The 16,585-nt window shown below is 44.8% G+C and overlaps 1 protein-coding gene across 1 annotated transcript in view; it reads right to left on the minus strand.

The window, feature by feature from the left end:
* Positions 1-16,585, minus strand: part of dock3 (dedicator of cytokinesis 3) — a 1,472,428-nt gene that overhangs the window by 443,618 nt on the left and 1,012,225 nt on the right. The window contains exon 14 of the mRNA XM_078543841.1: positions 6,709-6,834. Within this exon, the coding sequence (XP_078399967.1) occupies positions 6,709-6,834 (126 nt within the window). The remainder of the gene's footprint in view (positions 1-6,708; positions 6,835-16,585) is intronic.

Genomic DNA, 16,585 nt, shown 5'->3' on the forward strand with positions numbered 1-16,585 from the left:
GAAGGTAGAGGTGAGCTGACTCCTTGAACTCCCGCGGTCCATGTGGTGTAGGTACCCCCATGGTGCTGTGGGGAGGAGCTTCCAGTTTTTTGGCCCATCAACAGGGAAGGATGACAATATAGTTCCAAGAGATGGTCACTGCCTGGCACCTGTGTAGCGAGACTGTTATTTTCCACTTATGAACCCAAGCTTGAATGTTGTCTAGGTCTTGCTGCATGCAGGCACAGATTCCTGCATAAATCTTAAACATCAAATTTATTCTAAACAATTGTTGCTTACGTGTTGAGTACACTGAGCAGTCTAATTAGTTATGTAGCTTAAGTGAGCTGAGTTCAGGGAGCCAAATATAAACTTACAACCATGTAGCTCCTGTCCATGAAAGAATCAAAGCTGACTGAAGTATTCAATTCAGATACAGCTGCCAATCAATCCTATCATTTAGGAAGATGTCCAGAATGTCAATTACAATACTGTCATTGCATGGTTTACTTCCTGAGAGATTCATTGAACTGTGAGTGCAAAAAAATACTTATCCAGACAGCCATCAGGGATGCTACTGGACAGAATGACACTAATTGTTCTGCACAACAGGCAATAACACATTTAACTATCTTTTATCCTACAGGAAGAAGTGACAGATGTATATTGATGCATTTGGATAGCCAGGGCATAATGGATATTCTCTCATGATTGATTTTATTTTAAGCCTGCTTCATTTCTGTCACACCTGTTTCAAAAAAAAGTATCAGGCTATATCAGGAAGACAGATCATTGGCAGATGAAATAAAAATTTCAGGATGAAGAATTACTGGGACAAAGGAAAAAATGACAATCTTCAACAAAGAACCTTTCTCATACTCAAAAAATATAAGCATAATTTCAAAACTGGGAAAGGCTTTGAAAGTGTAACAAGTTCCAAAGTAACACAGGTTCCAATCTCTTGACAGATTGGTAACAGATTGTGAACAAGAAGGCATTCTTAAGATTGTCACAAGAAGAATGAAGAAGGAAGTTAGAAAATATTTTTCATGGAGAGTTATTTGAACATGGGATACTTTATAACAAGCTGCTATTTAGGCAGAGACAACAAAATTGGTTAAAAAGGAACTGGATTCATCTTTGACCTAGTCAGGTTTGACGTAAAGGGGAGGCGATGGCGTAGTGGTATTGTCGCTGGACTAGTAATCTAGAGACCCAGGGTAAGATTTGAATTCGATAAAAATCTGGAATTAAAAGTCTAATGTTGACCATGAAACCATTGTCGAATGTTGTAAAAACCCATCTGGTTCACTAATGTCCTTCAGGGAAGGAAATCTGCTGTCTTTACCTGGTCTGGCCTACATGTGACTCCAGACCCACAGCAATGTGGTTGACTCTGAAAAGGCCTAACAAGCCACTCAGTTGTATCAAACTGCTACAAAGCCTCAGTAAAGGAATGAAACTGGACAGACCACTCGGCATCGACCTAGGCACGGAAACGACAACAGCAAACTCAGCCCTGTCAGCCCTGCAAGTCCTCCTTATTAACATCTGGTGGCTATTGCCAAAATTGGGAGAGCTGTCTCATAGACTAGTCAAGCAACAGCTTGACATAGTCATCCTCATGGAATCGTATCTTACAGATAGCATCCCAGACACCACCATCACCATCCCACCATCAGGACAGACCCAGGAGAGGTGGCGGCACAGCGGTATACAGTCGAGAGGGAGTTGCCCTGGGAGCCCTCAACGTCGACTCCATCAGGTCAAACATGGACAAGGAAACCTCCAGTTGATTACTACATACTGCCCTCCCTCAGCTGATGAATCAATGCTCCTCCATGTGCAACACCACTTGGAGGAAGCACTGAGGGGGGCAAGGGCGCAGAACATACTCTGGGTGGGGAACTTCAATGACCATCACCAAGAGTGGCTCGGTAGCTCCAATACTGACCGAGCTGGCTGAGTCCTAAAAGATATAGCTGCTAAACTGGGTCTACGACAGATGGTGAGGGAACCAACAAGAAGGAAAAACATACTTGACCTCATCTTCACCAACCTGCCTGTCGCAGATGCATCTGTCCATGACAGTATTGGACAAGAGTGACCGCTGCATAGTCGTTGTGGAGAAAAGTCCTGCCTTCACATTGAGGATACCCTCCATTGTGTTGTGTGGCACGATCACCATACTAAATGGGAGAGATTTCGAACAGATCTAGCAACTCAAGACTGGGCATCCATGAGGCGCTGTGGGCCATCAGCAGCACTGAATTGTACTCAAACAAAATCTGTAACCTCATGGCCTGGCATATCCCCCACTCTACCACTACCATCAAGCCAGGGGATCGACCCTGATTCAATGAAGAGTGCAGGAGGGCATACAAGGGCAGCACAGGCGTACCTAAAAATGGGATGTCAACCTGGTGAAGCTATAACACAGGACTATTTGCGTGTCAAACAGCATAAGCAGCAAGTGATAGACAAAGCTAAGTAATCCCACAACCAACGGATCAGATCTAAGCTCTGCAGTCCTGCCACATCCAGTCGTGAATGATGGTGGACAATTAAACAACTCACTGGAGGAGGAGGGTCCACAAAAATCCCCATCCTCAATGATGGAGGAGCCCAGCACATCAGTGCAAAAGATAAGGCTGAAGCATTTTCTACAATCTTCAGCCAGGAATGCCAAGTAGATGATCCATCTCGGACTCCTCCGGAGGTCCCCAGCATCACAGATACCAGACTTCAGCCAATTCCATTCACTCCATTTGATATCAAGAAATGGCTGAAGGCACTGGATAGTGCAAAGGCTATGGGCCCTGACAATATTCTGGCAATAGTACTGAAGACTTGTGCTCCAGAATTTTCCACGCCCCTAGCTAGCCAAGCTATTCCAGTACAGCTACAACACTGGAATCTACCCGGCAATGTGGAAAATTGCCCAGGTATGTCCTGTACACAAAAAGTAGGACAAATCCAACCCGGCTAATTACCGCACCATCAGTCTACTCTCGATCATCAGTAAAGTAATGGAAGGGGTCATCAACAGTGCTATCAAGCGGCATTTGCTTAGTAATAACCTGCTCACTGACGCCCAGTTTGGATTCCGCCAGGGTCACTCAGTTTCTGACCTCATTACAGCCTTGGTTCAAACATGGACAAAAGAAGTGAACTCTAGAAGTGAGATGAAAGTGACTGCCCTTGACATCAAGGCAGCATATGACCGAGTGCGGCATCAAGGAGCCCTAGTGAAACTGGAGTCAATGGGAATTAGGGGAAAACCACTTCACTGGTTGGAGTCACACATGGCACAAAGGAAGATGGTTGTGGTTGTTGGAGGTCAGTCATCTCAGTTCCAGGACATCACTGCAGGAGCTCCTCAGGGTAGTGTCCTCGGCCCAATCATCTTCAGCTGCTTCATCAATGATCTTCCTTCCATCGTAAGGTCAGAAGTGGAGATTCTCACTGATAACTGCACAACGTGCAGCACCATTCGTGACTCCTCAGATTCTGAAGCAGTCCATGTCCAAATGCAGCAAGGCCTGGACAATATCTAGGCTTGGGCTGACAAGTGGCAAGTAACATTCACGCCACACAAGTGTCAGGCAATGACCATCACCAACAAGAGAGAATCTAATCATCACCCCTTGACATTCAATAACATTACTATCACTGAATTCGCCATTGTCAACATCCTGGGGGTTACCATTGACCAGAAGCTGAACTGGACTAGCCATATAAATACTGAGGCTACAAGAGCAGGTCAGAGGCTAGGAATCCTGCAGCGAGTATCTCACCTCCTGACTCCCTAAAGCCTGTCCAACATCTACAAGGCACAAGTCAGGAGTGTGATGGAATATTCCCCATTTGCCTGGATGAGGGCAGCTCCCACAACACTCAAGAAGCTTGACACCATCCAGGACAAAACAGCCCGCTTGATTGGCGCCACATCCACAGACATTCACTCCCTCCACCACCGACCCACAGTAGCAGCAGCATGTGCCATCTACAAGATGCACTGCAGGAATTCACCTTGGCTCCTTAAGACAGCACCTTTCAAACCCACGACCACTACCATCTAGGACAAGGGCAGCAAACAGATGGGAACACTACCACCTGGAAGTTCCCCTCCAAGCCACTCACCATCCTGTCTTGGAAATATATCGCCATTCCTTCACTGTTGCTGGGTCAAAATACTGGAACTCCCTTCCTAACAGCACTGTGGGTGGACCCACACCACATGGACTGCAGTGATTCAAAAAGGCAGCTCACCACCACCTTGTTCAAGGGCAATTAAAGATGGGCAATAAATGCTGGCCCAGCCAGCAAAGCCCACATTTCATGAGTGAATTAAAAAAAGTTAAATTTTGTCACATTTCCAATTTTGCTGGAAATTCTGATCACAGGAAACTTTTATGAATGTATTTATACTGCTGCAACATACAATGATCAGAGCGTTCCGGTCCCAAATTATGAACTCTTTCATAAATTGAGATGTAACATTAATTTCTTTCTTTGTGCCAACAAATGACTTGTCATGGGTAAATCCCCTAACCTAAAGAAAGAAACAAATCAAAAACAAGGGAGCAAGCATGCTATTCATCTACTGACAGATCATAACAAACTAAAATGATGACAGTCTAGCAAAAGGTTTCAGTTTTTCATGACTGATTTCCTCTCAATATTTGGGGGTAATAATGTTGCAGTGAACATACTGCTGGCTAAGACCAAGTACTGATGCTTGACTTTGAACTCACTGCATTATCTCTGCCTTCAGGTTGTAAGCCTACTCCAGAACAGATTGTCTTTTCCAGTAGATGAACTAAATGATCATTTTTTGAAAGTCTACTTGCAAGCACATATCCAGCTAAAAAATTACTTATCTAGATAACCATCAGGGATGCTATTGGACAGAATTACACTAATTGTTCTGCACAACAGGCAATAACATATTTAACTACCTTTTTTCCTACAGGAAGAAATGACAGATGTATATTGATGTATTTGGCTCACCAGAGCATAATGGACATTCCAGTTTTTTTTTTGTTCTATCAGAGTGACCTCCATGCTCTGCTCCCCTGTGTTTATATCATCATATATCTTGTAGGCCCCTTGCAAATCTATTTGTGAGTCAAAGGCCAATTTTTCTGCACATTTGAGGGTTGGATCTATATCCAACAGAATAAAATAAACCTGCCAGAACAATAAGTCATCCTTTAATGGAAACACAGTAAGCATTACAGTATATTTTACAATAGACATATGAATAGAAGGTGAAAATAGATCATCACTTCCACAAGCACACCCTTGTACATCATCCTGCCCACTCAGCAAAGACTGGCTTTTTGCCTTCCTGAGGAAGGCAAAAAGCCAAGCTAGCCCAACTCCATTGGACACAAAGGCAAACTATACAGTACTGCTATTTACATCATGATGCTACTTGGGGCATAATACATAACTGATGCACAATACCAGCTCCCACATTTAGCAGGCTAGAAGAGGAAGCAGTTAATCTGATGGTTGATTATAAGACCCATGGGATCCTGCTGGCTACAAAAATTCAACTGAGTGTTGACTGGGCTGTGTGGAGGTTGACTCAGGAATATTAACAAATCTTACTCACTGCAACTCCCTACCACTCTTTCTCTACCTTTACAAGTCTTCTGAGAATTTATCTTTGACCAAGCCTTTAATCTGAAACTCTCTTTTCCTGGTTCAACGCCTGCTTCATTATGGTTATTTTCAAACTGTTGTGGGATACTTCTTTGCATTTACAGGTGTTATATAACTGCAAATTGTAATGTGCCTGCAGGCAATTGCTCTCAAAAAGTAAAAAAGCTTCAAGCAATCAATATATGGATAGTAATTAAGCTCTTTATGAAGTCAAGCATTAGTCCCCATTCCTCCATGAAATGCTTAGCAAGGAAATTCAATTTTCACAGTATTAGCATGTATTAATTTCTTTCAATAGGAATGTCATTCAATTCAATTATACTAAGTACATTGCACAATGCAATTATCTTCATCCTATATTCTCTAAGAAAGATCAAATCCAATTCTATATTTCATTCTATGTTGGGTAGGACAGGGTTATTCATCCTCTTAAGGATCAGCTCAATAGAAACAAGATCGGAAGTTAATTATGGATGAGGAACACCATTAAATCCATCTTTAACTCAATCATCCAGCCAGATCCTAATATCCCTCCTTGTAGCATCCAAATGTTTCTTAATTTCAGGGTTTTGGTCTCTACTGCTCTATCTGGAAGTCTATTCCATGTTGCTCACTGAATGTATGATGAAGAATTCCCTCATATCAATCGCAAATTTACCAATACCAGTTTAAACCCGTTTCTCCCTTGTTCTATATTTGCAGTTCAATTTAAAAATAATGTTCCAGTTAATTTTTCTGCACCTCCAGAAAGCTCTCAGACATCTCCTTTCAAGTCTCTCCACTCTTCCTTTGCTACAGTGACCCCTGACACCAGGGGTCAGCCTCATGTCTCTTACCATCTTAAAGATTTGAAAAATGTCTTTCAGTGGAGATTTGGCATTGTGAATTGGTGCTCACCTATTCTGAACCTTTTCCAATCTCTAGATATAGAGTGAAAATGTTTGGGACAAGATGAAAATCCTTCGCATCTTAGTTCTCATTGATTTTTTTTTAACATAAAGGATTGAGCTCCACTCCTCTATCATGCTTCCTCAGTAACTACAGGCCAAAGCCTACCTGGCATGATGACATCAGGGAAGCCCAGTTTGCGAGTGATGGCCACACCCCGGTTAAAGATTATGGGATTTTCTCTGCGAATGTGCTCCATGTCACCCCGAAGAAGCTGCACAGAGATGATCATTCCTGTAAAATGAGACACCACACAACATTCAAACATTAGCTGGATTGAGGTTCATCTCCCGATACTTCAGGTTATTTTTGTGGGTCTTGGTAGTAACTTTGGGTATAACTTCCCCCGCTATCTATTAGATGTCACGTGATGTTCTGGGAGGCTCTGACCAATGAGCCCTAGGCACAGGCAATCCTGACCGGGGCTTCCTGACCAGAGTCCTGATTGAGTATGCAGCACCTGAAAAGCTCTCTGTAATGAAGTTTATCTGTTTCTTGTTGAAACCTGTCGGCTCTGTCAAGTCATTACATTTGACAATGAGAGTAAAATAGCTCCGACACTGCACCTTGCCTGGTTATCGCAAGTACACCGAATCTTAAGAAAAAGAAAAGGCTACTCACCAGTCATGCCACTCTCTGGCAGAATTTATCCTTACTATGCGACTAAGGAAGACTGGAGTCAGTATATAGAACGCCTTGTATTTTATTTCGCAGTGAATAAAATTACCGCGGAGGAAAAGCAGAAAGCCATCCTTTTGAGTGAATGTGGCAGTAAGGTATGCAGTTTCATTCCCAACCTGACAGCCCCAAGCATGCCCAATTCTGAGTCCTATAATGAATTGGTGGGCCTCGTGAAAACGTATTTCCAGCTGAAGCCATCGTAATAATGCAGCGTTTTAAGTTTAATTCCAGAGCCTTGGAGAGGGCCCTGGGAGAGTCCATTGCAACCTATGTAGTGAACCTACAGCAGTTGACAGAACACTGCAACTTCAGGAACACGTTAAATGATATGCTGCAGGACCGATTCGTTTGTGGAGTTCAGAACGACACCATACAGTGCCGTTTACTCGACAAGGTTGACATCGACTTTAAGCAGATGCACGGAATCTCCCTCGCCATGAAAAGCACTGCGAGACACTTGCAGGCTTTGCAACACATACAACATGGTGCCGTTCTCCATGTGGGGCGGGAGTCTACTGCCAAGTGTGGCGCAAAAACCAGACCCACAGCATTGAAACGAGATGCAATGTCTGCTGCCAGAAACATGAAAAGGCCTAGTAGAAAAACTTCAGCAGTGACTCCAAGAGTGAGTTGTTATAGATGCGGAGGTGACCACGGATCGGACAGCTGTAAATTCAAGGAGGCAGAATGCCATTGCTGCCATAAGAAAAGCCGCATAGTAAGGCAATGTAATGCAAAAGTGAAACAGCTCGTAAAGCAGCAAACCAACATGATTGAATTAAAGAATACATCAGAATCTGAAGCTGCTGACACCGACATTTATTCCCTGTATAATGTAATGGCTGTAAAACCAAACCTATCACTGTCACAATCAAAGTTAATGAGAAACCACTAATGGAGGTGGATACGGGTGCCTCAACTACAGTGGTGGGAGAGCACACCTTCAAATACCTTAATGAAGGTAGACAGCCAGTAAACCTGGAGCGGATAACCACTAAATTAAAGACATACGCTGGAGAATTTGTTCAGGTAAAGGGCATCGCCACATACCAGTGTCTTACAGGCAACAGACAGCTCAGCTGCCTGTGATCATAATGAAAGGAGAAGGATCCAGTCTTTTAGAGTGAGACTGGTTACAGAAAATCAAGCTTGACTGGTCTGAGATATTTCACCTGAAAACAGGAGTTCCTGAACTGCAAAGGAAATACGATGTGGCATTTCAGGGTGAATTAGGGAAGTTAAAAGGCATGCAGGCCAAGATATATGTGGATCTTCAGGTGACACCTTTTTTCTTTAAGGCCAGAACTGTGCCAATTAGAAAAACTGAGCATCATCCAACCTGTCCAATTCTCGGAATGGGCAGCATCCATAGCTCCAGTGGTTAAGCCTGACCAAACCATACACATTTGTGGGGACTATAAATTGACCGTAACTAAGGCAGCAAAACTAGACAGGTACCCCATTGCAAGGATAGATGACTTTTATACAAAGCTGGCTGGAGGGAAGTCCAATACAAAATTGGATATGAGCCACACCTACCAACAATTAGAACTGGACTGCGCATCAAGTGAATACATGACTATTAACACACACAAGGACCTTTATCAGTACACTCGCCTACCCTTTGGAGTATCGTCTGCATGCGCTATCTTCCAGACAACAATGAAAAGTCTTTTGTAAGGACTTCGCCAACTGGTAGTGTACCTAGATGATGTTCTGATCACAGGGTCAACCGAGACCGAACACTTGGCCAACCTGGAGGAGGTGCTAAGAAGGTTCGTGGAAGCTAGTGTATGGTTAAAGAAGGAAAAATGCACATTTCAAGCACCAGAAGTTATTTACCTGAATCACAGGGTGGCCACCATGGGTTTGCATCTGGTAGAAGAGAAAGTTCAGGCAATAAAGGATGCATCCTCACCATCCCCTGTAACCGAACTTAAGTCCTCCTTGGGTATGATCAACTATTATAGCTGCTTCTTGCCTAACTTATCAACTGTGTTAGCACCATTACACTTGTTGTTAAAAAAGAACCACTATTGGTCATGGAATTCACAACAGGAAGAAGCCTTTGTGAAAATAAAGAAACTGTTGCATTCGTCATGTTTACTGGTACACTACAAACCATGGAAAGAGTTGGTATTAACATGTGATGCCTCTCTTCATGGTGTAGGAGCAGTGTTATCACATAGAATGGAAAATGGATCAGAAAGGCCCATTGGCTATGTCTCCAGAACCCTCTCCACAGCCGAGCAGGGTTATTCCCAGCTAGAAAAGGAAGGTTTATCGATAGTATTTGGAGTGATGAAATTCCACCATTACCTACATGGACGACATTTCACCATTGTGTCGGACCATACTCCATTAATGGGTTCATTCAGTGAGGATTCCGCCAATAGCCTCAGCAATAATACAACATTCGGCTCTGATATTATCTGCGAATGAGTATACTTTTATGTGCCGCCCTGGCTTACACATTGCAAATGCGGACGCACTCAGTCGTCTCCTGTTACCAGATATCATTGTATATGCTCCTGTTCCACAAGAAATTGTGTTATTACTGAATTTCCTGGATTCTTCACCTGTGTGCGTGAAGCAAGTTAGAAATTGGACAAACAGAGATCCAATATTGTCGAAAGTCAGGGACTTTGTTTTGCAAGGATGGTCAAATTCGCCTGTATCTGAAGATTTGAGACCATTCCATGCCAGAAGCACAGAGTTAAGTTGTCAAGATGAAATTTTGTTGTAGGGATCAAGAGTTGTCATCCCATCACAAGATAGAGAACCACTCTTGACAGAGCTTCACAGTGCGCATCCAGGCATATCAAAGGTGAAAATGATTGCGCGAAGCTATGTCTGGTGGCCAGGCATAGACAGTGACATTGAAATAATGGTCAAGCATTGTTTCCATTGTCAGCAACAACAGAAGTTGCCTGTTTCAGTTCCCCTAAACCCGAGGGAATGACCTGGTCGACCCTGGGTTAGACTGCATATCGATTATGTAGGACCATTCTTAGGTGACATATTTGTGTTGATTATAGATGCACATTCTAAATGGATGGATATATATGAAATCAAATCAGTCAAATCACGAACATCGAGCGCAACTATCGAGAAGCTGTGTCACTGTTTTAGCATATATGGCCGACCTAAAATTGTCGTTTCTGATAATGGTACAGGCTTTAACAGCACAGGGTTTCAGAAATTCATGAATCGGAATGGAATCAGACATATTAAAACAGCCCCCTCCCATCCTTCATCGAATGGGTTAGCCGAGAGAGCAGTACAAAACTTCCAAGTGTGGTATGAAAAAGTTATTAGAAGATACTCTAGAATCTCCAATTTCCCGCTTTCTTCTCAGTTATCGTACAATGCCACATTTGACTATGGGTTCAACACCGTCTGAATTATTGATGAAACACCGCCTACATACATGATTAAGTTGATGTTTCCAAATTTAAAGGGGAAGGTAGCGTGGAATCAGAGTAAACAAAAATTGAATCATGATATGTGCAGCAAAACTCACACAGTGTGGGTGACACAGTACTCGTGCGAAATTTCGGAAGTGGATCTTGTGTTCTTGGAACCATTGTTTCAAAGACTGGTCCATTATCTTTCCAAATACAAGTGGAAGATAGAATCATTCATGAGCACATAGATCATATTCATGTTAGAGAGACATTCCAATAAGCAACTCTTCTGCCTGTGATTAACGTTGAACCATTAATTCCTGAAGTGACAGATCCACCTCGAATAGATATGCCCGATGTTTCTGTAGAGCTGCCAAATCTAGAACTGTCACCTACTAATGATGTGTCTCATGCTGCAGTTCTAGATCCTGTCAATCCTGTTGAGAAACCTCACGTGGTAGTGTTACGCTGCTCCGGCCATATAAGGAGAGAACCTCAAAGACTTGATCTTTAATCACCTGAAGTTGTATATATGCATATGTTCCCTGTAAATAGAAATTGTAAAAAAAACTAAAGGGGGAGGAAATGTAGTAACTTTGGGTATAGCCTCTCCTGCTGTCTATCAGGTGTCACCTGATGTTCTTGGAGGCTCCGACCGATGAGCCCTACACGCAGGCAATCTGGGGGTGGGGCTTCCTGACGAGATTCCTGATCCAGCATGTAGCACCTGAAAAGCTCTCTGAGTATGTTTATCTGTTTCCTGTTGAAACCTGCCCGTTCTGTCAAGTCATTACAGATTTACTGTTCAAATTATTTGTTAGAGGCAATGCAAATCTCAACCGATTTATTAAAATCATGTAAATATTCGACTTTTTGTATTGTATACTTAACCTAGCTTAAAACACATGCTAGCTTCAACATTTAGGGCTGGGTTTTGCCCTCATCAGGCGGGCGCAGTGGCGGGCCTGGGAGCATCCACGAAACCGACTACCGCCCTCGATCAGGCCCGGACCACAATTTCATGCTCAGCCAGCAAGGGCCGAGCGGGGGCGGGGCCCTGTTTGCCATCAGGTCCAATGGTGACCTGGCGGCCAGTATAAAGAAGGCTCAGGCAGCCCCAGAAAGGCTGCCAGGGAAGGACGTCTGGCTGCCATTCTGAAGATGCACTCGAGTGCAGCAGCTAACGGTGGGTGGGAGGGCAGGTGGGGTGGGCACTCGGCCACCTGCTTTTCAGATGAGTGCCTTGCAGTCCTGCTGGAGGAGGTGGCTGCCAGGAGGGACACCCTTGTCCCCAGAGATGGGAGGAGGAGGCCAAGAGGGAATGGGAATAGGTGGCAGCCCAGATGAGCAGCCATGATGTGGCGTAGCGCACATGGGTGCAGTACCGGAAGCGCTTCAATGACCTGCTGCACTCAGGAAGGGTGAGTACCGTGTTGGCATGGGTCAGTGCGCAGAAGTGTTTAGGTGTGGTCGAACCCCGATGGACCTCAGGGGTGCTAGAGTCTGAGTGCCAACTGTCAATCACACCGGAGCTGGCCAAGGGGGTGAGCCCTGGCTGCTTAGACTGAGTGCCTTGCGGCTCGAGGGCCACGACTCGGATGTGCCCTGCGAGGTGTTCCTCAGCTGGAGTTGGCCAGGCTGCAATGGCATTGCAGTTAGAGAGTGGACTAATCAATGCTCCTCTGTCCTTTCAGGAGAAGACAAGCCATAACAAAGCCAAAACAGAACGTACAGGTGGAGGCCTGCCCAACCTGCTAATGCTCTCCCAGTTCGAGCAAGATGTTCTTGAGCTGGAGAGCGGGCACACTCCCCATACAACAGGGCGTGGAAAGGCGGGGTGCCAGATGAAGGTAAAAGCGCAGTGCACAGAGGTGAGAGTTTCAAATTGTGCAACCACTCTAGTGCAGCCTCTTCACTGATGTGAGCCTCGAACCTGGTATCCCCATTGATCATTCAAAGATGATGGCACCATGATGCTGCCTCCATTGTCTCACCAGGGTGTCTGGCAAGTGACAGTGTGATGACTTTAACTAATGACATGTCTTTCTTTTCCCTTTTAGGTTCGCCATCAGGCGTCCCATCTGCAGATCCCAAAGATCCACCCCTGATGCCAGACAACCACAAGGCGTCACCGTCACCTGCGTCACACCTGCTCTGTGAAGCAGGCACCAGCACAGATACTAGCACCTCGGTGGGCATTAGATTGGCGGCTAGTATCTCGGTGCACATTGGTGAGGGCACTTCACACTTGCTTGAAATGCAGGCAGAGGCAGGGAGTGCCCAGGGTGCCAGCAGTCAGAGGACTGCTGGGGACCAGGGCAATGCTCAGTCGGAGGCTGATGATGAGCCTCTGAAGTCATCCATTAGGCGGCCGATGCTGGATGTCCAGCGAGCTGTGCGGGAGGATCTGGCAGAGTTCCATGAGGGTATGCATGGCATGGTCTTCGTGATGGAGGAGTCCATGCGGAGCATGAACACTGCGTTGACTGTCATGGGCGAGTGCACTGCCTCCTCCATTGAGGGAGTGGTGACTCTCATGGGGAGGCAGCTCCAGGGACAGACAGAATGGGGTTGTGCTCGAACCTGCAAGCCCTCATACAGGCACTAGCCTCAGGCGGTTAGTGTCAATGTGGGAGATGGATGAGGCACCCGGTGTCCCAGCTAGGTGCCCGTCCATCAATGATGTGCAGGGAGATCAACAGCGACCTTATGTTGGCACACAAGCTACCTGTCATCTGTGCAGGCTCCTCTATTTGGCGCTCCGATCATGGCAGCAGCTCCTCTGCCCATCCTCCAGTGACTGTGGCATCTGATGAGGCTATGGCGACTGGGGAGATGCCAGCCACAGCACTGGCCGCTCCCTCCCAGGCGGTGTCAGCACAGGCTCCACTGCCCAGAGGACAACTGCCAAGGTTGTCAAGACCAACATGACAGCAGGGTCAGCAGGCTGCCTCCAATGCCAGTGCCAGCGAGGGGGGAGTACCTAGACGTAACGCTCATAAGCGTAAGTTAAAGGCACCATGAGCGTAAGTGGGACAGGTCACGGGTGATTTTATGTTCATTTATGTTTAATTAATGTAGACTGGTCTGGGACTTAAGACCAGAGAAGTTGATGTAAATAGTCTGTAATTGTCAAAATGATATAAATTCTGTTTTTGTCGTCATGGCCTGAGTATGCTTCACTTTTTTATTTTACTGGTGCAGGGTACGCCAGTATGTAATGCTGGGGCAGAATTTTTCATCCTGTGGGCGGGCGTGTGCCCAACGGGAGTGGAACAGAGCGCGATGACGTCGGGCGAGCCTCCCAACATCATCATGCACTCTTGTGATCTTTTGGTCGGCAGGCACATGCAAAATACATGTGCGGTGGGCAGCACACCTGCCGACAACTAAGAGGCCTATTCAGGCTCTTAAGTAATTAATTAAGCTGCATTTTTTTCCTGCCCACTCAACCGTTCGGTTGACAGGCAGGCGAATAGGCTAGGCGGCCTTTGCATTTTTATTGAGACCTTACCCACGGGCGGGATGAGATTTCCAGTGCTTACTTGATAAAGAATAACATTTTTTTAACATCCTTTTTCACATGTGACTGAGTCACATGTGGGGACATGTTTATCTTACACATTAAAATTTTATTTTTGTATTTAAAATCTGTCAGCTCCCTGAGGCAGCTTTGTGCCTTCAGGGAGCTGTCAGTGCACGCTCCCACATGCACGTGTACACCTCAGCGCTCGTGCTCCTCCCACCCCCACCCCAGCAGCGCTGAGGCGCCCATCGCACGTTTCACACTGGCTGGTCATTAATTGTGAAATTGTGTTAATTGTGAAATCGCGGTTAGAGCCTGAGGGGACTCCTGCACTACCTGCCTGGTTCTCTTAGACGTTTGAGTTCACATTGAGTCACAAATGGCAATTAGATAAATGTCCACCAACTGCTATTCAGAATTCCATAAAAGATGACTGCAATATCATTCTGATATCTATGCTCCTCACTTGAGCATTACCTGAAGCTGTTACAGTTTTGAGAGTTTCAAATATTTGGAAGCCAATGGTTCACACTATCTTTTGAAATCATGAAATATTTTTCTTTTCACAGCTGATAATACATTGTAACAGATTTGTAATCACATTGGTTATTTATACATTACAAAAATTTGTCATGCACATGATGCCCATTTCAGACCATCCACCTAAATAAATCATAGAAAGTTTATGGCACAGAAGGAGGCCACTTGACCCATTATGTCTGCGCTAGCCGGAAAAATAAGCCACCCAGCCTAATACCACTTTCCAGCTTTTGGTCCGCAGGCCTGCAGTTAACAGCACTTCAGGTGCACATCCAGGCACCTTTTAAATGAGATGAGGTTTTCTGCCTCTACCAACCTTTCAGGCAGTGAGTTCCAGGCCCCTAGAATCCTCTGGGTGAATTTTTTTTCCCTCATCTCCTCTCTAATCCTTCTACCAATCATTTTAAATCTATGCCCCCTAGTCACTGACCTCTCTGCTAAGGAAAATAGAGCCTTCCCATCCACTCTATCCAGGTCCATCACAATTTTGTACATCTCAATCAAATCTCCCCTCAGCCTCTATTCTAAGGAGAACAACCCCAGCCTATCTAATCTTTCCTCATAGCTGCAATTTTCCAGACCTGGCAACATCCTTGTTAGTCTCCTCTGTACCATCTCTAGTGCAATTACATTCTTTCTGTAATGTAGTGACCAGAACAGCACACAGCACTCAAGCTCTGGCCTAACTAATGTTTTATATAGTTCCAGCATAACCTCCCTGCCCTTATATTTTATGCCTCTGCTAATAGAGGAAAGGATTCCATATGTCTTCTTAACCACCTTATCAATCTGTCCTGCTACCTTTAGGGATCTATGGACATTCACTCCAAGGTCCCCCACTTCCTCTACATCTCTCAGTATCCTCCCATTTATTGTGTATTCCCTTACCTTGTTTCACCTCACCAAATGCATCACTTCACACTTCTCTGGGTTGAATTCCATTTGCTACTTGTCTGCCCACCTGACCAGTCTATGCATATCTTCCTGCATTCTACAGCTATCCTCCTCACTATCAACCACACAGCCAATTTTTGCATCATCTACAAATTTCTTGATCATTTCCCCTACATTTACATCTAAACTGTTAATATATACTACAAAGACTAGGGGACCTCGTACTGTTCCCTGTGGAACCACACTGGAAAAAGCCTTCCAGTCGCAAAAACATCCGTCAATAATTACCTTTTGTTTCCTGCCACTGAGCCAATTTTATATCCAGCTTGCTACATTCCCCCGGATCCCATGGGCATTTATCTTTTTAACCAGAGACCTTGTCAAAAGTCTTACTGAAATACATGTTGACCACATCAACAGCATTTCCCTCATCAATCCTCCTTGTTACTTCCTCAAAAAATTCAATCAAGTTAGTCAGACACGACCTTCCCTTAACAAATCCATGCTATCCTTGATTAATCTGTGCCTTTCTAAGTGACAATTTAACCTGTCTCACAGAATTGATTCCAATAATTTGCCACTACCAAGGTTAGGCTGACTGGCTTGTAATTATTCAGTCTATTCCTTGCTCCCTTTTTAAACAAAGGTACAAGGTGAGCAGACCTCCAATCCTTCGGCACCACACCTTTATCAGTGAGGATTGGAAAATAATGGTTAGACCTTCCGCGATTTCCTCCCTGGATTCTTTTAACAGCCTGGGGTACATTTCATCTGTCCCTGGTGATTTATGCACTTTCAAGGATGTTAATCCCCTTAATCCTCTATTCCTATGTTTATCACATCCAAGACTGCACACTCCTCCTTAACTACAATGTCTGCATCATCCCCCTTTTTTGTGAAGACAGGCGCAAAGTATTCATTAAGAACCATACCTATA

Source organism: Cetorhinus maximus, chromosome 6 (assembly GCF_964194155.1).
Source record: "Cetorhinus maximus chromosome 6, sCetMax3.hap1.1, whole genome shotgun sequence".
Taxonomy (NCBI): domain Eukaryota; kingdom Metazoa; phylum Chordata; class Chondrichthyes; order Lamniformes; family Cetorhinidae; genus Cetorhinus; species Cetorhinus maximus.